Source organism: Adiantum capillus-veneris, chromosome 21 (genome assembly GCF_014529385.1).
Source record: "Adiantum capillus-veneris isolate H3 chromosome 21, ASM1452938v2, whole genome shotgun sequence".
Lineage (NCBI taxonomy): Eukaryota > Viridiplantae > Streptophyta > Polypodiopsida > Polypodiales > Pteridaceae > Adiantum > Adiantum capillus-veneris.
The window spans coordinates 88,193,464-88,219,270 of NC_140951.1; the positions used below are offsets into that span (position 1 = coordinate 88,193,464).

At 45.3% G+C, this 25,807-nt stretch overlaps 1 protein-coding gene and 1 pseudogene across 1 annotated transcript; one reads left to right on the forward strand and one right to left on the reverse strand.

Annotated features, from left to right (window-relative positions):
* The first annotated feature begins 1,589 nt into the window (after positions 1–1,589).
* Positions 1,590–24,898, forward strand: LOC147431309 (Nuclear transport factor 2 (NTF2) family protein). The gene is made up of 9 exons (XM_086493919.1): positions 1,590–1,748; positions 1,847–1,955; positions 14,720–14,803; positions 14,914–14,953; positions 15,616–15,684; positions 15,754–15,828; positions 16,053–16,087; positions 24,303–24,450; positions 24,730–24,898. Exons 1-8 carry the CDS (start codon positions 1,637–1,639, stop codon positions 24,445–24,447), a joined length of 669 nt encoding a protein of 222 aa, XP_086350045.1. The 5' UTR covers positions 1,590–1,636; the 3' UTR covers positions 24,448–24,450; positions 24,730–24,898.
* LOC147431310 (chlorophyll a-b binding protein, chloroplastic pseudogene) lies at positions 5,513–7,656 on the reverse strand (annotated as a pseudogene).
* Positions 24,899–25,807: the final 909 nt, after the last annotated feature.

Below are 25,807 nucleotides of genomic sequence, written 5' to 3' on the forward strand. Positions count from 1 at the left end.
TGAGTTGTTTTGTGCTTGGTTATGTTTATTTTTTTCAACCCTTGAAATGGATAGTGCCGATGCAATCGTCTTTGTGACTTTGTGCATTGTTATGATAGGCTTGTTGGATGAGTCTAGGTGAGACTTGATGGAAGATAATCTTGAGCTAGCAGTTGGTATGCATAACTGCCACATTTCTAGTTTTGCATGACATGTGCATTCTTCACAAAGATACTTTTGATACGATTTGGATTGAAGAGGCTCAAGGTGATCTAGCTGTGCTACTTGTTAGACGTGTGCATTCTTCACAAAGATACTTTTGATACGATTTGGATTGAAGAGGCTCAAGGTGATCTAGCTGTGCTACTTGTTAGACACGCGAGTTGCGACCCATAGCACGTTCATTGCTTCATGAGGTGGAAGCAATATCAACTGAAGATGAAGTCGATATAGTGTGGCGAGGACTAAGGAGAAGGATGTGGATATATCTAGTTCCAAAATTCGTGATAATCTCATGAAGTCTACGTGTAGAGAAGACACTTGCATGATGACAAAGCATCCGAGGATAAAATCTTGATGGTGAAGCATGAACGTTGTGTCAGCAAGCTGGTGTCTCACTCTTGCTTAGTAATAGCACCGTTCTTTTGGTTTCTTGCCTCTTCTGGGGCTCTCTTGCTTATTTTAATGCATGCGTGAAAATATGAATTTTATATATCGAAAGTATATGAGTCAAGAGAGAAATGGTGCAAGCAAAACAATCATTTTGTTTATCTTTGGTTTATCAAAATATTGTGTGATTCTATTTATGGCCAGCTTTGGTACTCGCAGCAGTCATAGATCCTTGTTGTGTCGTATGTTGGTGCAAAGCTAACATGTGTGAGGAGGATGATCTGGTTATCTAGCTTAATGCATCGTTGATGGCAGTTTGTTGTTTTGAAAATACAAAGTTGTGGGGAGAACGTGAGACAAAAAAGAAAAAGTGTGGGTCGTTGTTTGTGAAAGCCTCATGCATGCCCGCATACAAATAAGGCCACTTTCATAGGCGAGTGGCAGACAGGGCCGTAAAAGTTAAAATTGGGCGTCTTGCTTTTCAAACAGGGCTCGCAATCTTTAATATTTTACTTTTCATGCATACTATTGTCCAATTGTCGTAGCCCAGGTAGAAGGCTTGGCTGCATTGTCGTGTTCAACTCCTCTGGCTAAACTTCATGTTGCTTATTTTGCGGATGTTTGCCAGTGAAGGTAGATGGGTGAGGGTCTTCCCACAGTTCTGTTTGTAGAGCACCAGAAACATTCAAAATCCAATAATCTTTTGCCACGGCATCCCCACACATATCCTAACGTGTGTGACAGAGGCCTAATGCACTTTTGGTGCCAAAAAAGTCAGGACTTTCACGACGGACGTTTGTGAATTCGCCCTAAGGTGCCAATAGGCTAAGGCGTGGCTTAAAAAAAAAAAAAACCAAATAAGCGCTTTTGAATTAAGTGGGAAGCAACTGATTACAACTTACCCAAGGAAGGGGTAACAGCAATAATTACAAGTACTGTAGTAGTATCCATAAGCACTTGCAAGTGCAAACCATAGAAAGAGAAGGCGTGGCCTTTGAGTTTATGTATACACGTTTACACAGTGAAGGTGTGTCCACGTGTGCTGCAAATGCTGCTAACCATTTCCAAGCACACACATCGCGGTATCCCACACTTCAGTCTCCCTCTACGCTCTCACCCGACTTACTGCTCCAGCTTCCTCTCCTCCATCGCCATGGACGGTACTGCTAACCTCTCTTTGTATTTGAGAGTGAGTGTGCGCGCGCTGGCGCGTGCATTTGTTTCGTTATGTCGTTCATTTTGTTTCAATGCTTTGCAGATAGTCAAAGCGCTCATGAGAAACGTGAGAAAGAATTATCTGACAACGTAAATGCGGATAGAAAAGGAGGACCTCTGTCTGAAAATATTCTCCCCCATCTCTTGAATTTGTAAGTCCGAGAGTCAGAGAGAGAGAGAGAGAGAGAGAGAGAGAGAGAGAGAGAGAGAGAGCGAGCTACTCAACAGGGCAATGGGATAACCAATATACCACACATGGGTGGTAGAAAGGGTATTCCATTTTCTCCAACTCATGTGCGCACCCGCACTCAAGACATACCCACGAGTAGAGAAGTTTTATCGCCATAGAACAATCCTAAGAGATCTCTGAGGTCTATCTTGAACTCAATGTTGCTCACAGAGAGAGAGAGAGAGAGAGAGAGAGAGAGAGAGAGAGAGAGAGAGAGAGAGAGAGAGAGAGACTTAATCTTGGCCTTTGCTTCAACCTGAAGTCACTAAAAAAGGGAGCACAAGAGCAAAACAAACATGGAGATTGTACTTGAATGTGTGTGAATTTGTCTATTTTCTAAAAAATTAGGTTGGGTTTTTCCTTTAAGAACTAGTTTTCTCATTTTATTTCCCTTTGGATGTTTTTCTTGAAGTAATACAGATGTCCCTCTAACGAGGAGACCTCAAAGATACCTCCGAGGAGTCTTGTACTCAAGACCCGGTAGTCAAGAGAGAAATAATCCACCACACTTGGAGAAAGACGTTAAAGAAAATGAAGTGATATGAAATGTTCATTTACGTAGGCAAAAAGGCCTAGAAAATATTTGAGACCAAAAAATTACACCATTGTCATATGGTCCAAATGTTTAAACACAAAAGCCTAAGGTGAAAAATGATAGAAACGTAACCAAACAAGCCATTAAGTAGAGCCAGCTGGTAGCATATCTCGAGATTTCCTAAGTAGATTGTGACTAGAAGTGTGATCACATCAACCCTCACGAGTCGTTGCATCATGGCATGAGAGAGAGAAAGAGAGAGAGGGAGAGGTAGGTGGAGATGGATGTCAACATAGCCCACCCTTCCCCCCTCCTCCCTCTTTCTACGAGGGCCTATCGTGCTCACGTGATAGTCTTGCTTTGTTTCTTGTGTGCATGTGTAGGTTTGCATCTGTTTGCAAGATGATTGTGGTTGCTTATTTTCTTGCATGTTTGCTTGCTCATTGCTTCTAATTCTTTTTTCCATGTTTTCAGGTTGCATAATTTACTCCTTTTAATTTGTTCCCCTCCCCCCCCCTCCCCCCGTGTCCAACTGTATGTAGATGTGTATGCAACGTTGGAGGTGTCTCTTGGTTTTGTCTTGGTTTCAGTCTATCCACATGCGTAATTCACAGGTTTCTACTGTCGCATGCACATGGCTCTATGTGCTTTGTGGACATGCTACTACTGCGATAGTTTTATCTATTGGGTTGTCTAAGGGATTTTTGCACGGACAACTTTGTGAGCTTGTTTGCAAAACCTACATGTCCATTAGATTAGGTTTTTTCACTTGGAATCCACTTTGCATAATGGTTTTTACACGTGTTTGACGGTTGTTACATTTGGGCGGGCATTTGGTATCACTAGAAAATGTAGAAGCACCTCACCGACCTCTCCCTATTGAAAAGTGCAAATCCACAAGGTTTCTTTGCAATAATCGAGGCAGAACACTTGCAGCCCTCTTTAGGTGCAAAACTCAAGAAGTGGTGATGATTCTACGTGATGAATACGTAGCCACAAGTTTCCCTACTATTGGCTGAAAATCAGGACCTTCTCGCTCTCAAAACTGAGCGGATCGATGGCAAGCCTAGCCTCCTATACCATGCCAAAGTTTAGTGGAAAATGTGAACATGGGTGGAAGAGAGGTGTTACATTATACATATTGTCATGTGCACATCTAACCCTATGGGCATGTGGACAAGCTAACTCTTATTTCTAGGGTTTAGGACAACCTAGGAAGTGTTTAGGCACCCTTGTGAGCCTCTACGTAGGATGTGCATGTCCAGGCACTTTAGATTAGTTGCATACTCTTTGATTGCACATGAGCATAGCCAGTGTGTGCTAGGTGTAAGTATTGGGGAGTGTTCCCAAGATCATTAGTACCCAGCATAGGTAGTTCACGGCATATGAGGCACCTCTTATAAGTGAGTTTATATTAACTCATTAAATAAGCGAACTTTCAAGAAATCATGAGTTTTTAGTGGCATTGCCCGACTGAGCTTTAATTGCATATATGAGTGACCCTAGGGGTCACTACTCAAGCATAAGTAGTACTCTCAGTACAAGCACCAAGTACCCACAGTACCTTAGCATTCCTAGCGTTTTTGCACCAGATCAGCCTACAACATCCCATCAGCTCTGCCTTAACCTCGCTGTACCGTCGCAGATCCAGCCACCAATACCAGCGTTTTCAGTTATCAGCCCAAGACAATAGGTCAGCCAACATTTTCAGATTTCAACCCTAGCCTCATCATTGGATCACAGTTCCAAGCTAGATCAGCCCTAGCGATTTTAGTTTTCAGCCTTCGGCCTCGTAGATCCAAGCATCAGTAGTAAGCAAGATCCCATCAGCATCTCAGCATCTAGGACAATTGGATCAACATTTGTGCAATCTAAAGCAAATACCTCACTAGCGACAGAGAGGGGGTGTTAGTCCCTCACTGCACACATGACATGACACAAGCCAAACTCACACCTAGACACACTTAGTGAGCAGACATTTGGATCATCTCCTAGCCATAGAGCCAATACGGGCTCACCCCCAAGCCTGGGAACTGTGGGTAGAGCTGCCAAAGGCCTAGAGTCCAAGTGCGGTGATCACACAAGATCCCATACCATCAAGCCCACACCAATATGTGTGCGGGTAGAGCTGCCAAGGGCCTAGAGTCCAAGTGTGGTGATCACACAAGATGTCTCACAAATGAGACGCGAGTCCTATTTATAAGACTTGATAACCAAAGGGCCAGGTTCACACTGGCCGGACATACCGCGATGTGTGGGGACGTAACACTTCCCTTATCTTTAATTGTTGTCCTCAACAATATCCTTGGTTATAAAATCGGGAAAGTATTTTCTTAACGATCTGACTGACTCCCAAGTGGCTTGGGATTGAGGAATCCCAATCCTTGAGCGAGTACTTCCGAGCAGACAAGAAACCGAGCGAGCATAAGCAATGAAAAAGATTAGATCAAGATCTCAAAAGTTACTCTATAGAGTATAGTGTAGCAAAATAAGTATGTTGCATCTCAAATAGTCTCAAACAAAAGAGCCATACTCTTCCTTTAATGTGTTCACACACATTAAAATAGTCTCGAACAAAAGAGTCCCTAACTGATATGTATCTAACGCTTACACCCCGAAAGAACAGATGTAATGTTTTGTTTTGGTCCCATGGGTCATATCTGACCTTTGTGGACCATAATCTCTCTCTCTCTCTCTCTCTCTCTCTCTCTCTCTCTCTCTCTCTGTTTTTTTGAACATTTAAGCCAGACTTCATTATCTTTATTAATTGGGAGAGATGAAGGGCTCAAATGAGAGGCATTTGGTGAGAGAACAGTGGCAAACTTCCGATGTAGATAACAACCAAAACAAGCATGTTTTGTAATCGAAACTGACTCATACCATCAAGTTAATACAATGAAACATGGCGCAAGTAAATTGACAAAAGTAGATAACAACCAGAAAAGGCATGTTCTGTAATCGAAACTGACTCATACCCTCAAGTTAATGCAACAAAACATGACGCAAGTAAATTGACAAAAGTAGATAACAACCAGAACATGCATGTTCTGTTATCGAAACTGACTCATACCCTCAAGTTAATGCAATGAAACATGACACAAGTAAATTGACAAAACAAGAGCAGGCACAGTTTACACGTCAAATAGGACCTTCCAACCAAATAAAAGGTTTTTACAAACGTCTCAATCTGCATACAAAGAAAGCAAGTGTCAATATTTTCTCCAAGTGATGAAGGTACAAAGATCATCACTCACTTGGTCAAGAAAGCCGAGAAAATGGTGTTGTGGCCAGGGTCGAAAAGATGGGCGGTAAGGTTGTCAATGGGGCCAGTGCCTGTGTAGATTGCTTGGAACCAAGCACCCATAACGGCCAATATAGCGAGTCTGCCGTTCTTTATCTCCTTAGTCCTAAGCTCCATGATCTTCTCAGGAGAACCAAAGCCCCAGCCAAGAGGGTCGAACCAGAAGCCATCGGGATATCCAACATCTGTGCCTGTTAGCTTGTTGTTGGTGAAGATGGGGTCAGTATTCACTGATCCTGGAGTAATGATGTCTGCCCATTTTCGGCCCTCAACCCAACCTAAGAATATAAGCTCCACTGCAAAGAGGGTATTCGTATGTATGAAATAATCGGCCTCTCCAGCTGAGTACCAGGATTGGGTGTTCAAAATTCCTGCTTACATAGCCCACTTGCACTTCACTATCTCTGATTGCGCAAACCACATGAGAAGCTTGGGCTCGGATCCAAGACCAAGGGGGTCAAAGCCAAAGTCCCCAAGTAGGCTTCCATCAGGCCATTCCGGAGGAGTGCTGCCAAGGAACCACAAAGGCCTGCTGCCGCCGAAACGACGAGGGTAGTGGTAGCAATTACATGTAATCAAGCTAGGAGTGAGCCGAGTGCTGAGCATTGAGCTTAATTGTGGAAACTTGGAGTTTTGGATGGAGTGGGTGGATGCAACGAGCTCGACATTTGATGGGACAAACTCCACTTGATAGCATGCATGTAGGTAATCAATCTTGACATACTAGTTAACGTGGTTAATCATTTCTGTATCAAAGAAATTGGCATCAAATTGTCCCATTTAGCTCACTGCATTAAGCCCTATACTTGACAAATTAGTGAACATTGTTAACCATTTTTGTATCAAAGAGTTTAGCATTTAAACACTTGATTAAGCTCGCTACATGAATTCTTAACCTTTTGGCCAGAGTCAAGCAACTACGGTGATGGCGATGGATTACCTAGTGTCATGATCTTGTGGACCATGTCATGATAATTGCCTCCTTCCTTCCCCTTCCCCGTACCCAAACTTTCAATCAAGTATTCACTCCACATTGCTTTCCTTTTTGTCGAAAGACTTTGTGTGCCGTGTGTACTTCTTCCCCTTTTCCAAATTTCAAATTTTGGCTTGTGACCTTCTCATCCCCTTGGCGACAGTTCGTTATGAGCAGCACAAATGCTTGCATCTTCTGGTGGGTAAATTGAAGGTACATTGAACCACCAAAATCACACACATTCACTCACTTAACGCAAACACTCGCTCTCTCTCTCACACTCATACACAGACGAACCACAGTGCACACGCACTTCCACACACACATACACACACTCAACCTCTCTTAAACAACTCTCCATATGTGCACAATACATCTTCATCGGTGAGGGCTCGCAATGCCCGTCCGGACACAAAGGAGCTATTGCTCATGGCGAGGGCATTCGTAATTTCATGCAGAAGGGGCTTCTGTCAGGAGCTCATCATCATGCCGGCCCATTGCAGACTCGGTCACTCTCAGAGCCTGTGGGAAGAGCTTCTAGGTGGCACCATGGAAGCGTCCACTGCAAAGAAGCTGGATGATGCATTCATGGAGCACGCCACAGCTGTGAGGCTACTAGAGGAGCACACTGCGGATGCTATAGCCACAAGCTCACGATGATAGATTGCAGCTGCTGCTCTCTCTTCTGGGCTGCTACCTTGCAATCACGAACACAGTCGATTTTGTTGGGCGCTGACAAGCACGCTGACTCTCTCTCTCTCTCTCACAAAAAACTAAACTCTCTCAAAGAGCGCGCGTTTGAGAGAGTTCAGTTTTGTGTGTGTGTGTGAGAGAGAGAGAGAGAGAGAGAGAGAGAGAGAGAGAGAGAGAGAGAGAGAGAGAGAGAGAGAGAGAGAGAGAGAGAGAGAGAGAGAGAGAGAGAGAGAGAGAGAGAGACTCTCAACACACGCGCAACAAACGGGCACTCATGCGCAGCCATGGTGAAGCATCATCCTGATCTATAATGTGTCGCAAGCAGCCGGGCATTGCTATAGGGCGACTTTGCGAGAAGTGCGATGGCAAGTGCGTTATTTGGGATTCGTACGCGCGCCCCCATGCACAGTGGCATGCGGTCATGGAGGCATGTATTGTGCAGGGAGGGAAAGGTGTTTTGCACCCGATGAGGGCTGTGGGTTCATCAGCTAATGGAGGCAGCATGGGAATCCCGATGGATGAGGAAAGAGGGTGTTGACAATTGCCAGCCCTGGAGAGAGAGAGAGAGAGAGAGAGAGAGAGAGAGAGAGAGAGAGAGAGAGAGGGCCTCACAAAATGTGAGAGAAGCAGCTTCAGCCTTCCAAGATTGTTTAGTGGCTACTTCGAGGCCCTTGACGCATAGAAACCCTAAAAGATGTCGCCTTTTCTCTTCACCTCGAAGTCAGTGAGTTAGGGACATCTAGACAAGCTGTGGGATCAAGTGTCTAATGCAGTACTGGATGCATACCTACAACAGGATCAAGAGAGTAAGGTGGCTTGTGAGATGTGCACCAAGAATAACATGGTGATGATCTTTGGGGAGATTACCACCAATTATGGTAGATATTAACTACGAGAAGATTCGGGACAATCGTTGGGAAATTGGTTTGTGTCACATGATGTGGGTATTGATGCTGATCATTGCAAGGTTTTGGTTAACATCAAACAGTAGAGCCCAGACATTGCTCAAGGTGTGCATGGACATTTCACAAAAATAAGGCCGAGGGGATTGGTGCAAGAGATCAAGGGCATATGTTTGGTTATGCTACTGATGAGATTGATAAGGAGCTTATGCCCCTCAGTCATGTCATGGCTACCAAACTAGGTGCCATGCTCATAGAGGTAAGAAAGAATGGAACTTATGCATGGTTGCCCAAACGACAAAACTCAACTAACAGTTGAATACAATGGCCCATGGCCATCTATCGGCTTTAGTCCAGGACATCCGCGTGAAACAAGATGTCCTCTACATCCACTACATGTGCAATACCACCACCGCGGTTAAAACCCAAACAAAAGAAATAAACACTGATTTAAGATGTCCTCTACATCCACTACATGGGCCACAACACCATTTTCTCGGCTTTCTTGACCAAATAAACAAGATGTCCTCTACATCCACTACATGTGCAATACCCAAATAACCCAAATTTTACATAGATGACCCCCCAAAAATCCAGCTTTGCATGGTTTCACGCGGATGTCCTGGACCAAAGCCGATAGATGGCAACAAGATGTCCTCTACATCCACTACATGTGCAATACCTCCACCGTGCTTAGTAGCATCACGTTCGTAAGGAATTTGAACATAGCTTTGTGCAATTTCACCTCATTGCAAGGCAGCAAGTATGGTGCATAAGTTGCCACCAGAGATCTAAAAGTGGCTATGGCAAATCTTGGCACTGTAGTTCTCATAGCATGTAATGTAAAAATTCCTATTGTATGGCTAATTTCTTGCAACTAAATCCCTTGAGCTTGTTTGGAGGAACTTGCTCGGTTATTGCCTTGCTCGGAAATATTCGCTCGCCATTCGGTAGGACTCCTTGGGATTCATGACGATGTTGACGATGTTTCCGCTTGCCCAAATATTTGGGGTATGAAAACTTGCAAGACTTGCGGAGCCTTTGATCGAGAACTGATTTGGGTTCAAGTGGAATATAACGGGTGCTATCTTGCAGATTCAGGAATTCCTCTGGAGAAGTCACTAAGTCATACTGTCCCATCTGTTCTTTCAGATGGCTCACATGGAACACGGGAAGAACAAGAATGCCTAGAGGCAAGTCCAGCTTGTAAGAAACCCCACTGATCGTCTTTGTGATCTAAAACGGACCACAATAGCGAGGATTATTTCGAGCATGGACATGTTCGGATCATTTTGGAATCCTTTGGTACCCTGGAGTTTACGAGGTTGTCGATGCTAATTAGCGCAAAAAGTGGCACGATCTTGTGCAGTCTTTATGCTCTGTTGAGTGCGGCCCACCTTGCCTTTCGACCATATTTCAAAGAATGGTGGTCCATCGATATCACGAAGTGGGCACCATAGAGGTAATGGTGCTAAACCTTCAAGGCATAAATGACTGCCAACAATTCCTTCTCTTATGTGAAATAACGTGTTTTTACATTTGTGAGCTTGCGACTTTTAAATGCTACAGGCCGCCCATCCTGGTATAGGACAACGCCGATTGCATACTTACTTGCATCCATTTCCACCACAAAGGGTTTGTTTGGATCCACAATCTGCAACATCGGAAAGTACAAGTCGCTTCATTGTTTGGAAACATTGAAGCGATGTGTTTTCATCGGTCCATCTAACAGACGGACTAACATTACACTTTTTGCTTTGGACACCCTTTACTCGACACCCTTTAACAGTTGAGTAAAGTGTTCTGTAATACGAGCGTAGTCCTTGATAACTTTTCAAAAGAAGCTCGTAAAACCCAAAAAGCATCTCACTTGCCTAATTGTGCAAAGAATGGTCCAATCCAACACAATACGTATCTTCTCGAGGTCAATGCGAATGCCATTAACCGAGATGACATCACCCAAATACAGCAACTCCGTGCGGAAAAATTCGTACTTAGTTTACTTCGTGTACACTTTTCTCGTCTCAAAGCCTTGGCGGGGTTGGACGCCCCTGGCTTGGCTATGGAGAAGCGTTGGTAGCCTTGATAGAAAACGCCAGGTGTCAATGCAAAAACGAAGGTTGAGGAGGTTCCTCCGTAATAGAAAAACGCAGATTTCATCGCTTGCCTGGTGCATGCAAAAACGCTGGCTGTTGCTGATCTTGGGAGGAAAGCTTGATGCTGAGATGCGCCTTGGAACACGGCAGAGCCTAAAGCTGCTGATACCATGTGAGAGTGCACGTGTCACAGTTTCAGGGAATGGCCATTTTCAGGTCCCCGTTCCCTGTTTTCATCCCAATTTCCCGTTCGAGATCCCCATTCCGTGTTTCAAACGTGGGTATCCGAAACAGGGAATGGCATTTCATGCATGTTGCCGTTCCCAGTTCCAATTTCCCGTTCTGGGTAACTATGGCGCATGTGGAAGCGTGAGAGAGGAGAGAGAGGGGAGACAATAGACACAAACACAAGATATATGGTGAAGAGGGGGCAATCAGCCCCCCATGAATACCATGAGCAGAAGACCCAATACAGAATGACCATATATATGATGGAAGTGGGTACCACCCAACAAAAAAATGATATATGGAAATGTATGAGGGTGCCCGGACAAACTCGGGCGGCCGGCCCAGGTACAACCTAGACTATGGGTGGCCAGCCCGGAGACATACTAGCCATACATGCATGCCTTAGGCCTGTGAAGCAGTAGAGTGGTGTAAGCCCTTGAAATGTATCATGGTTACGATGTTTTTAATTGTTGTACTCGGCAATATCCTCGGTTATAAAATCAGGAAAACGATTCCTTAGCAATCTAATTGACTCCCAAGTAGCTTGGGACTCAGGACGATGCTTCCACTTGATTAAATATTCGGGGTGCGAAGACCTGCGAGACTTGCGGACCCTTAGATCCAGAAGCAATTCGGGTTCAAATGGAATATAACGAGTGGTGTCCTAAGTTCGGGACTTGCTGAAGAGGAATTACTAAGTCATCCTGTCCCAATCGTTCTTTTAGACGGCTCACATCGAACATGGGATGAACAGCAATGCTCGGAGGCAGGTCCAACTTATAGGAATCTTCTTTGTGATCTTAAATGGACCACAAAAACGAGAAGACAATTTCGAGCATTGGCCAGTTTGGATTATTTCGGAATCCTTCGGTACCCTAAGGTACACCCACATGCCCTCTTGGAGTTTACGAGGTTGCCGATGGTGATTGGCATAAAAAGTGGCACGATCTTGTGCCGTCTTAATGTTCTCTTTCTCGATGTGAAGCATTTCTTGCATATTGTGTAAGAAATTGGCTACTGATCGCATCTTGATCCCCTTGAATCAGGTGGCAATTGGTGGTTTCAGCTCATAACGGTACTTAAGCATAAACGGGCTATAGCGAGTAGCCGAGTGCTTTGTCCATACCACGAAGCTGGCACCAAAGAGGCAATGGCGCTAAACCTTCAAGGCATGAATGGCTGCCAACAATTCCTTCTCTTGTGTGAAATAACGTGTCTGCACGTTAGTGAGCTTGCGACTTTCAAATGTAGCAGGCCGCTCATCTTGGTATAGGACAACGCCGATAGAATAATCATTTGCATCCGTTTCCACCACAAAGGGTTTATTCAGATCCACAATCTTCAACATCGGTGCAGTGGTAACAAGTTGCTTCAATGTTTGGAAGCATTGATCGAGCTCATCGGTCCATTGGACAGACGGATGGAAGCATTGATCGAGCTCATCGATCCATTGGATAGACGGACTAACACTACGCTTTTTGCTCATTGAGTTGAGCTCATCGGTCCATCGGACAGACGGACTAACACTACGCTTTTTGCTTTTGACGCCCTTTGACAAACGAGTAAGGGGCTCTACAATACGAGCTTTATCTTTAATAAATTTTCAGAAAAAGCCATCAGCCAAGATGACATGACCCAGATACAGCAACGCACTTGCTCTGCTTCGCATACAGTTTTTCTCGCCTCAAAACACGCAAGACGAGATGAAGGTGTTGCAAATGCTCCTCGAGTGTTTTGCTGTAAATTAAGATGTCGTCGAGGAACACAACCACCCATTTTCCCAAATACGGACGAAAGAGACCATTCATCATTTGTTGGAAAGTGGCGGGAGCGTTGGTTAACCCAAAGGGTAAAACCAAAAAGTGGTAATGCCCAGAACGTAGATCAATCTTAATGAAATAATGAGCACCTGAGAGTCGAGCCATAAGGTCATCCATGCGAGGTAACGGATACTTATTCTTGATGGTGACCTTATTGAGACCTTTTGTAATCTACGCAGAAGCGCATTCCTCCATCCTTCTTTTTAGCGAGAAGAACCGGAGCGCCCCACAGAGACTTACTAGGTTCATTAAAACCTTTGGCAAGATAGGCTTGAAGTTGCCTTAGCTATCTCTCTTCCTCTTTCAGGCTGAACCTATAAGGTTGCCGAGAGATGGGATGGCTACCGGGCAAAAGCTCTATCTTATGATCGAGATCAAGCCCACGAGACAGTGGAAGCCCATATGGTAAATTTGGTGGAATCCAAATAGCGTTGAATAGTTACATCATGATTAGACAAAGACTTCGGAACTTCCAATGCAGTAACATCACTTTTTGGAAAAAGAGAATGACATTGAGACGGGAAATTAACAACAGAATCTTTAACCCAACAAAGTGCAAGTTGCACATTGGAATCATGAGACAACGCATTGAATTCATTAGTTGAAAGAACATTTACATCATAATCGGTAGTTAGGGAAGAAGGAGATCCCTTGACCACATCGTACACACCCTCAAGTTCAAAGAGAACTTCTACGTGCTCAAGTCCCATGATGTGGAAGTCTTAAGACTTTGTGGTAGTGCTGGATTCGGAGGTCGAGTCGTGGCACATACGGATGGTCTGCAGGTGACGTATTGAGCTTAAGTGCCTGTACCACACAAGAAGAAATAAAATTATGAGTAGAGCCGTTGTCGAATAAGACTGTCATTGCATGACCATTGATCTCTCCTTTAACGCGAAGAAGATTATGCGGGCCAAATTACAGCCTTATTAACGCGACAACCCGGGCAACTACGTGCATTAACGTGAAAAATCTCTGATCAGAAAAAGACAAAGTACTTGGATTGTCGACGACGTTTACCGAAGTGATCGCCGATGCGGAGGCAGACGTCTTTCTCTTCTGCTTTGGCCACACCTTGTCACCGCGGAAGTGGCCGGTCAGGTGGCAGTTGAAACATCGGTTCTTCTTCTGATCCTCCATGCGAGCTACCTTTGATTTGCCGTCATGTTTCGGTTTCTTGTGCGGAAGGTCCGATGACTTACTCGCGGCTGCAAAAGCGTTTGAACGCTTGTATTTTGATGTGGAGGGACCAGGGCGAGGAGTCTCCCCATCCGTCTGGCCACGTCTTCACAGAGCTCCTTTGTTACACAAGTCTGTACTTCGGCGATGGTTGTTGAATGTGCTTGGCTAACCTTTGCCTCAACCTCCTTTATCTTGTCCGTGGTGAGGTCAGCCATAGAATCAAAGCGTTCTTCTAGCTTGCCGAGGCGAGATTTGAGCTCGAGGTTCTCTTCCAAGACTTGATCGAGAGCTGCTTGAAGCTTAGTAATTTGATCGAGTTTGCTAGGGGCTGCTACTACAGCTGCAAAACTCGGTCGTGTTCTGGAAGGGGTAGTGATCCCTATGCATGCTTGGGAAGGTCAGCAAATCCGAAGAGAGCTCAATGCAAGAACCCCTGCTAGGTTGTGGAAGACAGTAAGACCACGAAATTGCAAAACTCCAATGAAAACCTTTGGGTTTGCTATTTGACGGGTGACACGTAGATTTCTCTGCGTAGGGCTCTGACGACCTGCCGCGGGCATGCCTACTGACTCCAGAGGCGGAGACCTTCTGCTGAAGGCAGCGCAACAACTTGCATGCCTACAGAGGCCGCCGGAATCAGAGCCACGACCAGCATGCCTAGGCCATGGCGCACTGTCGGAAACCTGCTGCAGAGATGGAGCGAGGCGACGATTCTCTGTAGGGTTGTGTAGGGCAGGGCTGGATTCAGATGCCCTCCCACAGGGCTGCCCCTCGCCCATGGGAGGACAACCTGAGAGGGAGAGTTCGTGAACCCTAACGATCCCTAACGCGCAGAGAGAGAGAGAGAGAGAGAGAGAGAGAGAGAGAGAGAGAGAGAGAGAGAGAGAGAGAGAGAGAGAGAGAGAATTTTCAAATCTTTCTATTTGAAACCTGCGGCTCACTGTTTACTACCCACAGGTACAACTGCACCTCTTCGGCAGTAGATTATGAGATTTATGCGCCAGATGGGACCTTTGAAGATCCGTTGATGTGTGCTCAGGGGTATGGTTTAGGAAAGCCAGTCAACTTGTTAAAGCTGTGCTTCTAGTTGTTTTTGTTTTGTTTTGCAGAATCTGATCTTTAATTTGTTGGCATTTATTGTACGAGTTTAGGGTCAAACAAATCAAGTCTGCATTTTACTCAATTCCGAAGGTAGACTGGAAGTTCACTTCCTTGAAAGTTCTATCACTAATCAGCTGATTTTTTTGCAAATAAATGAGTGGAGCAATGTCTACTCAGTTGAAACCTTCTTGCTTTAATAGCGTGTTTTATTTCTTCAAACATGAGTTTTTGTCGACTTAGTCAACATGGATTCGATGAAGTTGCAGAGCATTGTCTCTTAATTGTGAAAGTTTAGCTAGGAGATATTTTTATACAGATTTATTATTGTGAAAGCTTATCTATGAGATCCTTTGTATGTAAATCTGTAAACCTCATATTTTCCTTTACTGTTGGGAACAAATGAGTACGACTCCAAATATACTTGCTTCATAATTAGGTGTCATTGGACCATTAGTTTCATGATAATATTCTACTGAAGTTTCTACATGATTGTGGCTGTCATCCTAGTACTCCAAAGAGCGTTGCCTTGTGAGTTTCCTTTTTATGGTATTCTACTGAAGTTTCATGATAATATTCTACTGAAGTTTCTACATGATTGTGTCTGTCATCTTAGTACTCCAAAGAGCGTTGCCTTGTGAATTTCCTTCTTATGGTATTCAGCACACATTTCATCAACAAGAATCAAGGTCCAGTAATGAAAAACAGTTCTTCTGTGAGTAATTAATTGAGATGGTGATTATGATTTATTGTAGGTGTTTAGTGAGGGAAAGATGGGTGAATACACGGTTCATGAAAACATGATCGGGCCTGGCACTGGCGAGGTAATAGGTGTTACGGATGGTACTGGTTGTTTTTTGAGGTCCCTAAATTTTTAGGTACTAAATTTACAGATCAACATTGACAATGTTCAACATTATAAACTTTTGGGACGGCAAATTGATATGGTTTCACTAATTAAGTTGCAGGTATGCCAACTCCTCGAGCACACATCCCTCTCTGACCTCCCCTCCCTTGCCCTCTGTCTAAGGCTCATGAACATGCACGTGCACAAGCCAACCCCCCCCCCCCCCCCCCCCCCGGCCCAACAAGAAAAACACACACACACACACACACAAGAGAAGTGACGTGTACACACATGCAAGAGGAGGGGCTCTTATGTTTTTGATGGGCCGATCGATTGTGTATGCAGGTGAAAGATGGGAAAGTCGTGCGACATGAAGATTTGTGAGTATTTTTTTTTATTTTGAGAGAGAGAGAGAGAGAGAGAGAGAGAGAGAGAGAGAGAGAGAGAGAGAGAGAGAGAGAGAGAGAGAGAGAGGGGAAGAAGAGAAGAGAGTTTTAACGTCGTAGGAAACTATCCCAAGAGACCTTAAAGATCTAGCCGACGAGGAGTTGAACTCAAGACCTGTTATTCAAGAGGGAAATGAGGTCTTCTCTAGGTCCGTGCAGTTTCAATAAGTATAGTCTGAGGCATCTCTGATTATGATATCTCCTGACCCTAGAAAGTGGTCCAAAACGCTCTCTGAATAGACAACAAAAGTGGCCTCGTTTTTTGTATTATACTGGGTAGTGACATATGTAGTGTAACTCTGTCTTGGGCTCCATTTGACACGACTAATAGGTCTTGGACTCGGCTAGCACTCCTCTAAATCTACATGTCTCGATCTCTAGCTGGTGTGAGGATGTGCGTAACTGCCAAATAGCACACCGTATCCTTTGAGATAGATGAGTATCCATGTTTCCGGGTCCGATCACAAATCCATCCTCCGTAAGTTGAAGAAGATGCTCTCTATAGAAAGCCATCTTCGTATCCAACTCATGTGTAGGCTGTACAATGTATCCATGTCCTCCTGGTATTCATTGAGTCAAGTCCTGCATGATGAGCCTAGTAATCTCTGCCCGAGTGAGGGAGGAGGGTGCATCCAAAGAGTACCGAAATGGGGGTAGTCTGTCCATTCTAAAACCATGCAGCTAGAACCAAGATGCCATTTGTGCATACCAACATGATCTATCTCCCTGTGATGCCAGCTCTTGTGAAGACTCCAGGGCTAATCGACTGTATCTATCTTTGGGGAGAGTCCAGGTGCTATGCATAAAAGAGATTGCTCGAGTGAGCGCCTCCATACCAACGGAGGGGCAGCAAGCTCTACCCTAACTAGTGACAATCTCATGTGGTACTGAGGCCTTGGCCCTAATCATTTGAGAGATCATAGAAACCAAAGGCCTCTCCATACATCCCCAGCTATCAGCACAACCAACTCTGTTGTGATGGTCCACTGAGGGTCCCCATATCTCCACTCCATATAGTATGACAGAAGTGACTAGAGTGTTAGAGCTAGAGCTTTGTTTGGGTTCTTGGAACTGAACCTGTGAACACATCCTTTCTAGTCTCCCTAGTGCTGCGTAAGCTCCGGTCAATCTCCTCTGCTGCTCTCCTCAAGGAAAATACTGGGCCACTGAAGACCACCCCGAGATAGGTATATGCATTTGTATACTCCACAGTCTCTCGACCATATGTAAAGGTGGGAGCTGACCTCCTGACCCATTATGCCGTGGTGTTAAACACCATTACCTTGGTCTTACCAAGGTAACAAGGTTCACTGACAATCCACTATCCTAGGAAAACACATGCAATGCGTCCAAATGACGCTGCATCCCCTTTGGAGAGTTTGAAATCAGCACAATATCATCAGCGTATAACAACAGAATTCATGTTCATGCTAGCTGAGCACTCTGTCTCCCTCTCACTCTACTTAGTCTGAAAACTCATCCACATACATCCCAAAAAGAGTCGGAGATACAGGACAAGCTTGCTTCACCCCAATAGTGGAATGAACCATGTCAAACATGCCGTGAGCAGTACGTACCCGCCCCACAACTGTCCTATATAAAGCCAAGATCCCCCATATCAGCTCTATGGGCACACCCATGTCCTGTAGTCTGCGTATAAGTCTGGCTCTTGGCATTGTGTCAATAATAGCTCTGAGTGTCAGAATATCAAGAGTTGAGAAACCTCTTTTGAACCCTGCCTGCCCTGATGCCAGTATGCCTTCTCTCTCTACCCCATCTACTCAACTCCTGCTCTACAATAGATGCATACAACCTAGCCAATGTGCGACCAACCATGATGGTGCGATAATTCCCTAGAAGCATCATATGATGGGATCTATTGACTTGAAGATAGGCACAATTGTGGACATACTCCAAGTCTCAGGAAAACCCTCATACATGGCTCGATTAAACATCTTAGTAAGAGGCTCTGCAAGCATATCTCTGGCATGAATTAAGTGCTCTGCTACCAAACCATCTATTATATAATTATTGTCCTCTCTTCCATGTTTAAGATGCTTGCTTGCATGATGAGTGCTAAACTACGGCCTTTCTTACTAGATGTGATACAGCGTCCTAGACGTGTTTTGTCCAGGATTGATGTATCGATGTCTCTCCTCGGTTGTCTGTTGTCCCACAAGCACTCCCAAAAGTCTGTTAGGAACTCGGTTGGGAGACCCTCCTCCCCTGCCACTGACCTGCTGGAGCAAGACAGGCCTCTCTTTGAGCAACAAGAATGTGGCGCCCCACTTGTGCTGTGTACTAGAAAAAAGGGGTCCGTGGGTGATTAGCTGAAGCAAAAGGATCCCGCCAAAACCACTCCCCAGGGTCCCACTGCAGTTGTGACAGAGGGCGACTCTCCGAAGCCTAGAGCCTCCAATGTCCAATCTCAAGATCTGTTGGGCCGGGATCAAGCACACATATCCTCCCTCTGATGCCCACAACTTGACGCTGAAAGCAACACTTTGCTACCTCTGGTGCCTCAGTAGCAACGCTGTGGGGCCGGGATCAAGCACACATATCCTCCCTCTGATGCTCACAACTTGACGCTGAAAGCAACACTTTGCTACCTCTGGTGCCTCAGTAGCAACGCTTTGGAGGCGACCCTCTCGCTGAACCTCAAAGAACATGTAAAGGCCCGAGTCGGAGCAGGCCCGAACTACGATGAGGACCTCAAGGCGATTAAAGGCCCCCATCCAGCTGGGAGCCGTTGGCTCGAAAGGCGTGTGCCACTTTGCTGGTATAGCCTTGACGATGTCGTGACACATGCTCTGTATCACCCTCATGCCACGTAGCTGGATGCTCTGACTCTCCTAAGGAAGTGCTTTAAACTGCAAGCAGTCTCCCAGGGTGCGGGCTCGGTCCTCTACCATGGGACCCCATGAGATACGGAGTCTACTGCCAACCATGTGACCTCGCTGTGTATTGACCAACGGGTTCCATGTAAGAGGCTGCCTCAAGTGCTCCTCAATGCATGTGGGCTGGTGCTGTTCAAGTCTCCCCCTCAGCTGCTCCCAAGACCGAAGTAAGCTCAACACGAAACGGTCCTCCCATCTCTTGCTCAAGCCCAGTCTGTGCATCTCTGTGAAAAACCAATGAGTGGAGGGGCTCCAAGGGCTACATGTCTGTGGAACTGGGCCTCTGATGCGATGTAGCAAGAGCTCTTTCCAGGGCTCCTCCTTTGGAAGAAGACCCCTGACAATGAGCTTCCCAAGGAGGGCTCTGCTTTGCCGTGTTGGATCGAAGATTCCTAGCCCCCCTTGAGAGCAAGGTAAGGTGATGACCTGCCAAGAGACTTTGGCCCGAGCTGACTGTGTCTCTCCCTGTAAACAGAAAGTTCTTGATCAGCCTCTCGAGCAGGCTGATACAAGAACTCAAGAAGAATCAGCAGGATGTGATGCAGCACATGATGGCCAAAAGCACCTGATTGGCCACAACAGCCCTGCTAGCAAGATAAAGCTTCACCGAGCTCCAATGTAATAGCTTCCTCTTGATGGCTAGGAGGAGGGGGGCAGTCTGCTACTCTGGTGACAAGTCCAAGCCATCCTGGCAGTGCAAGTAGCGAATGAGCGTCCCTGGAGGGATCCAACCAAAGCCCTCTCCAGGCATCTAGTCAGGTGTGGGAGCATCACCAACCCAAAAATAAATTGTCTTTCGCCAGCTATCAATGCTCCCGGTGCACAACAAAACACCTCCAAAGCCTACTCACACTTGTGCAAATTGGCATCACAGCCCTCCAAAAACATGCCTAAGTCATCAGCAAACTCAGCGTCAAGAAGCTCGCTTGAATGGGTAGACTATAGGCCACGCAAACCAATCTCCTGTGAGACCAAAAATCTACTCATCGCCTCTGCGCAGAAAAGACAGAGGAAGGGGGCAAGAAGGCAGCCCTGCTGTACTGAGCGTGTAAGCATGAAGCGTTCTCCTCGACCTCCTGCTAGCAATACTTGACTAAGAGCACACCTATAGAGAGCAGACACCCCTCTGATCAATGCATCTCAAAAACCCATCTTGCGCAAAGTGCCCTCCAAGAAGTCGGAGTCAACTTTGTTGTAGGCCTTCTCAAAGTCGAGGAGCAGCACCGCAAGATCCTCTCCTTGCAGGCAGGCGAGGGCAGTCACCTCCCAAAAGGTAAAGATGTTGTCAAGGATACTACGCTCCTTGACAAAGCCCGTATGAGTCTCATGTATGATGCTCTCAAGTAGTGACTGAATTCTCAAACTTAGAGCTTGGGAAGAAATTTGTAGGGTGAGTTGAGAATGGTGATGGGACGCCACTGTGAAATCTCATCAGGAGAGCCCCCCTCCTTGGGGATGAGGTAAATCAAACCCTCGCTAATGCTATCACGCATCTCCCCCGCGTGTAAAATGTGCTGGTATCCACTACGTAGGTCCTGTCCAAGCACCTCTCAATACCTCAAGAAAAACTAGGAGTCAAACCATCCTCTCCTAGGCAACTACCATGAGGGAGTTCTCTGAGAGCCTCCTAGAGCTCCTCTAGTAGGAGAGGGCTCTCAAGCATCTGTCGCATCAACTCAGTGATGAGGCAAGGTATCTGTGCCCACACCCTCTCTCTGCATGCATCCCTACGCTTTTACTGTGGCTTAGTTGAGAGCAACTCTCGGTAAAAGTGAGTAGCTACTGCCCGTATGTCCTTAGGCGCTGTGGCAACTGTCCCATCACGTGTCCTCAACTGGCGAACATTGGTCTGCGCATGTTGAGGGCCTACCATCTCAAAGAACTCTCCAATAATTCTGTCGCTCACCTGTGTCCACTGAGGTGCTTGTCGGTGGTGGTAGGCAAACTCATGGCACTGCTCCTCAATGGTGATCAGCTCCTGTCGAGCCTGCTGCATCTGGTCCATTTAGGGACTACCTACTACCTAGATGCCGCTCCCTCTTCCTCTTTAAGGAGGCAATGCCCTGACGTAGTTGCTTCTCCTTTCGGGCCGCAGCCAATCGTGCTGTTGACTCCTGGAGGAAGAAACGAGTAAGCTCCCTGAGGCCATTAGCCACTCTAGAAGCAACGTACGCCTGTGTATCTAGACTCTTGGTCCACATCGTAACCACTTGCTCTTTGAGCTCTGCATCTAGCAAAATCCTCTCAGGGCTGCATGCAACATAACATTGCCACTCCTCTGCTTGTCGGCTAGAGTAAGGATCACTGGCGTGTGATCAAAGAAGGTAGTCCCTGCCAAAATGCAAACTAAACCACCCAAGTCACTAAAGTGCTCACTAGCATAGAAGCGATTTATCTCGGATAGATTCACTCTGCCTATTCTGCGGTGGGGTCTAGTAAAAGAAAGGCCGTTAGAGGACCGTGCAAATCCAGCATGCTGCCATACATCCGAGATTCGCAAGGCCATACATAGTCGTTCCCAAGCAGCCAACTCAGCCCCCATGTACAGTAGCATGACTACCCCCAATCCTGTTTGAGGGGTCCTCAAGCATGTTGAAATCCCCCCCCAATGCACCATTGCTCTGCATGACGTAGGGACTCCACCAAATGTGACCAAAACTGCGCCTAGTACTTGCATGGTTTCGCACATAAACGTTCAGGAAACCTACGAGGCAGCCATGTATCTGCATAGTGACCCACTGGGCCCTGCCTAGCACACTGATGCCTCTACCCACAATGGCCTGCGGCCATGAATCCGCAATAGTCGTACATACACCTCCCTGTATGCTACCTGGCCCAAAAGAAGCTAACCAAAAGGTCTCATAGCGACCACACAAGATCTGTCCAGTGCCCGATACGGCTTTCACACAAGTGATGCTCTTGGAGCATAAGCATATCAATCGCTCCACCCACAAGGCGTCTCTGGGGCTTCTGTCTGAGTCGACCACGAACTTGTTGCTAGCCCTCCTCTGCTTGGGTACCTGTCTCAGAGGAGGCACCCGTCTGTGCTCCCTGTGTCTGTGCCGGTTGAGCCTGGCCAACCTTAGTAGGCAGGGTCTATGATCAAGGATCAATCTTGTCTTGTTTCATGTTCACAAACAAGTGATAGCCTTTTCTTACTATGGAAAGAGAGCAATTTCGTTCGAGAATAAAGAACTGCAGAATTTAAGCAGAACGATGGCATTTTTAAAAGAATATCTGAATGCAAAGTTTTATATTAGGAAAGTCAAAAGGTCTAGAATATGGTTGAACTTATATAGGTAGGAAACCAATCAATGGCGAAAGAGGATTCATATCTGTAGTGACAAGTTTTGCTTGAACTGAATCACCGAGTTTGGTATAGTCAATGTCTAGTTTTCCGGCAAAGTGTACCGATAGGAAATTTTTTGAATCTCTTGGATTGAAGAAAATCAAAGCTCTCTCCTTTGACATGTCCCTAAACTTTGTATAATTCGTGGGACGCAAGGGAAGAAGCCCAATCATGTCTACAATCAGCCCGATAGTAGGTTTTGTTTGTATAATTTGTGGGACGCAAGGGAAGCCCAATCATGTCAACAATCAACCCGGTAGTAGGTTTTGTTCATTTAGAAGGTTGATTTAAAGTGGGAGAAGGCTTCATAAGAGGTTGGCAAGTATGAAAATTGTGACCACCTTCAGTATTCCAGCAACACTAGAGCAATCTTTGAGTCTTCAATATAGTTCCGTTGTTGAAGCCACATCAATTTTTGCAAAGATTGCAAGGCACAATGTGATCCATAACATCTGAGAAAAGGTGTCAAACTTGACAATAGATCAATCATCTTTGCAAGGTTGGGGGCTAGAGATAATTGAAGGAGGGTGGTAAGGATTAAAGCTGGGATATATGAAAAAGTATTGGTTGAAGTTGGTCTTAGAGGTGTTGGATTGACAATTGGAATAGGGCTCGAGATTCCTCAGTAGTACAGCCGGAGAAGTTTCCTCAGCCAGAGTGCCAACTCCTCCCATCAGAGGAGAAAGTAGTGGAACAGGAGTGGGAAATTTTTGGACCAGATAAATGCACTTGAGTTGCCAAAGAAACATGAACTTTATCATTAATGGTGGTTGAGTAGTACTGGAAGTTGAAGAGTCGATAGGGACACTTTGCTGCTGATACCTTGTAGTCGGTCCAAGCAAAATACATAACAGTAGCTCAAAGAGATTTGAAAGTCGCCTCCTACCATTTGCGCATACCGCTGCAAAGCGATAGCGCTCTATAGTCCCTGTATGAACAGGAACATTACCACTCTGATGATGCATGCCCATGTCAGTTTGTTGTCGGATTTGTCAAATTTGTAACCTCCACATCTTGTTGAAATGGTCGCTCCTCTTGTGAGGATGAGAAGAGCTTGAGCTCTGATACAGCTGAAGCCGTCTAGCAACTATTGACAGATGATGAAATATTGAAAAGATCTGCATTTGCAAAACTTGGAAGAGCTGAACTTGAAAACACCCTTAAATGAGGACAAGATCACCTGCACAAAAGCAGATGAGAGGCGGAGTTCTCTCAGAGTAGGATTGACCCCTAAGGTACGCATGCTTGGTGGTATTTCTTTATTTTTGATAATTCAACAGTTTACAAAAAGAACTTGCACAGTTTTTTCTGATGATTACAGGCAAAGCAATTGAGTTGCTGGAGTATTGCTAAAAGGCAGCTGCCATCTCCAAAAGCATCTTGTTTTGATTGTCTGTACAGCTGTTGCCACATGAGCAAGCCACGTCATCACCTGCACAATTGTCACTCCATTGCAGTACTACGTCAGCAGTCTGTACACCTGCAGCATCAGGATTTTGGGGACAAGTTCCCACTTTTGTATCTTGTAGAGCAGGAAAATTTCTTCCCCCTTAATATAGCTAAAGCTGATAAGAATGTTTATGTAGGAAGGCTTATGTTGCAGCTATTTCGCTATTGGTGCACCTATATCTGGGGTCTACACCTTCAATCATAGTGTGTCCCGAACAGCTGGGATGAGGAACAGGGGACGGGGCATAGAGGGGAATCTTGTTTCCACAAGACGGGTTTGAAACAAGGGTATGGTGTTGGGACGAGGACAATGGGAGGACAGTGGGGAATCGGGATGGGAAAAACCCATGTTTACATTCATACATACATACACATATGAGAGAGAGAGAGAGAGAGAGAGAGAGAGAGATTATTATGGGTCTAGCTACGTTAAAACAGATTGTTTTTCAAACAGGTGGGATAAAAAACCATTGTGGAATAGGACGACTGTTAAGGTACCTTTGGTTGGAAGGCTTGTTGAGAAGGTGCGAAGAGGTAACATGCTATTAACCCATGCACTGATGGGTTTTGGGAAAGACCCCAAACCAAAAACCTCATGAAAGGTAACTAATGTTAGCATTATTCTAACAAAATAGAGGCATTTTGTATGGGTTTGTTGGGTTTAACTACAGTAGTTGCACACACTTTTGGTAAATTGAATAGAGACCTAAGGCAAAATTTGCAATGGGAGTGACAACTCAGGAAGGATTGCAATGTAATGTAGAGTAACCTGAGGGATTCAATTGCATAAGCACTTTTCTCCCTGTGTTTAATTGTCTTTCAGCCTTAGGCCTGTCATGTTTGTATGGTGGTTTCTCATCGTTGTCTTCGCTTGCTGTCAGGTTGCTCAAAAGGCAGGCCTAGTGGAACTTCCTTTGAACTAGTTGAACCTCTTGTAACCCTGTTAATAAGACCTTGATGTAAGTTTGTAGCTTTGTAAATCTTCACCTATTTGAGCAAAAACATCCGACTGATAGAACAATATTCTATTATATTTTTTGACGTGTGCAATCTCTCTCTCTCTCTCTCTCTCTCTCTCTCTCTCTCTCTCATAACAGGTCTTGAGTTCAACTCTCCTCGTCGGCTAGATCTTTAAGGTCTCTTGGGATAGTTTTCTACGACGTTAAAACTCTCTTCTTCTTCTTCTTCTCTCTCTCTCTCTCTCTCTCTCTCTCTCTCTCTCTCTCTCTCTCTCTCTCTCTCTCTCTCTCTCTAGTTTAGTACACCAGAATTGTATGTGCCCCATCGTCCATTTTGTTCAATGTTTTCGTCTGCCAGTTTTTCTGGTTGGTTCATGCATATGATGCAACATGGACATGAACATCATTGTATACTATTTGTCTCCCTACTCACAGACGCAAATAGTAGGATCAACACAGTCATATATTTGTGTGACTGCTCGAAAACAACCAATTGTCAAAGTGTTGTCGTGTGGTAAGGAAGATCGAGCATCCAAGGATCTGGGTTTGACTACCTTCTTGTGGGAGGGGTGATAATGTGGTATGAGCAATGTCCAAGGTATGAATGGTAGGAAAAAGCTCCTTGATAAACATTTGCACAGTTCATACAAGGTGTATGGAAGTATGACTAATCGAAAACCTTTTGGAGATTATACTCCTCGTATGGTTCTTCTAACAACTCGTCTATTAAGAAATGCATTGTGGAGCTAGGAGTCTATGGGAATGGGACCCTAGGGGTATCCCTATGCCAAGTGATGCACACGTTCTAATTATACGAGCAAGGCTAGCCTATAAATGAAGTTGGTTGTGTAAAGCTTCTATGTGCTTTTGCCATGCCTCCTTAGTGGTATTAAAGCCAAGTTGAGATCAGTTTGTGTAAACATGCGTAAGGATAGTTCTTAGGTGATTTCCTATAAAACGGGTTGAAGAAGCATCATTTGTTTTCTAAGAGTATCTGAGC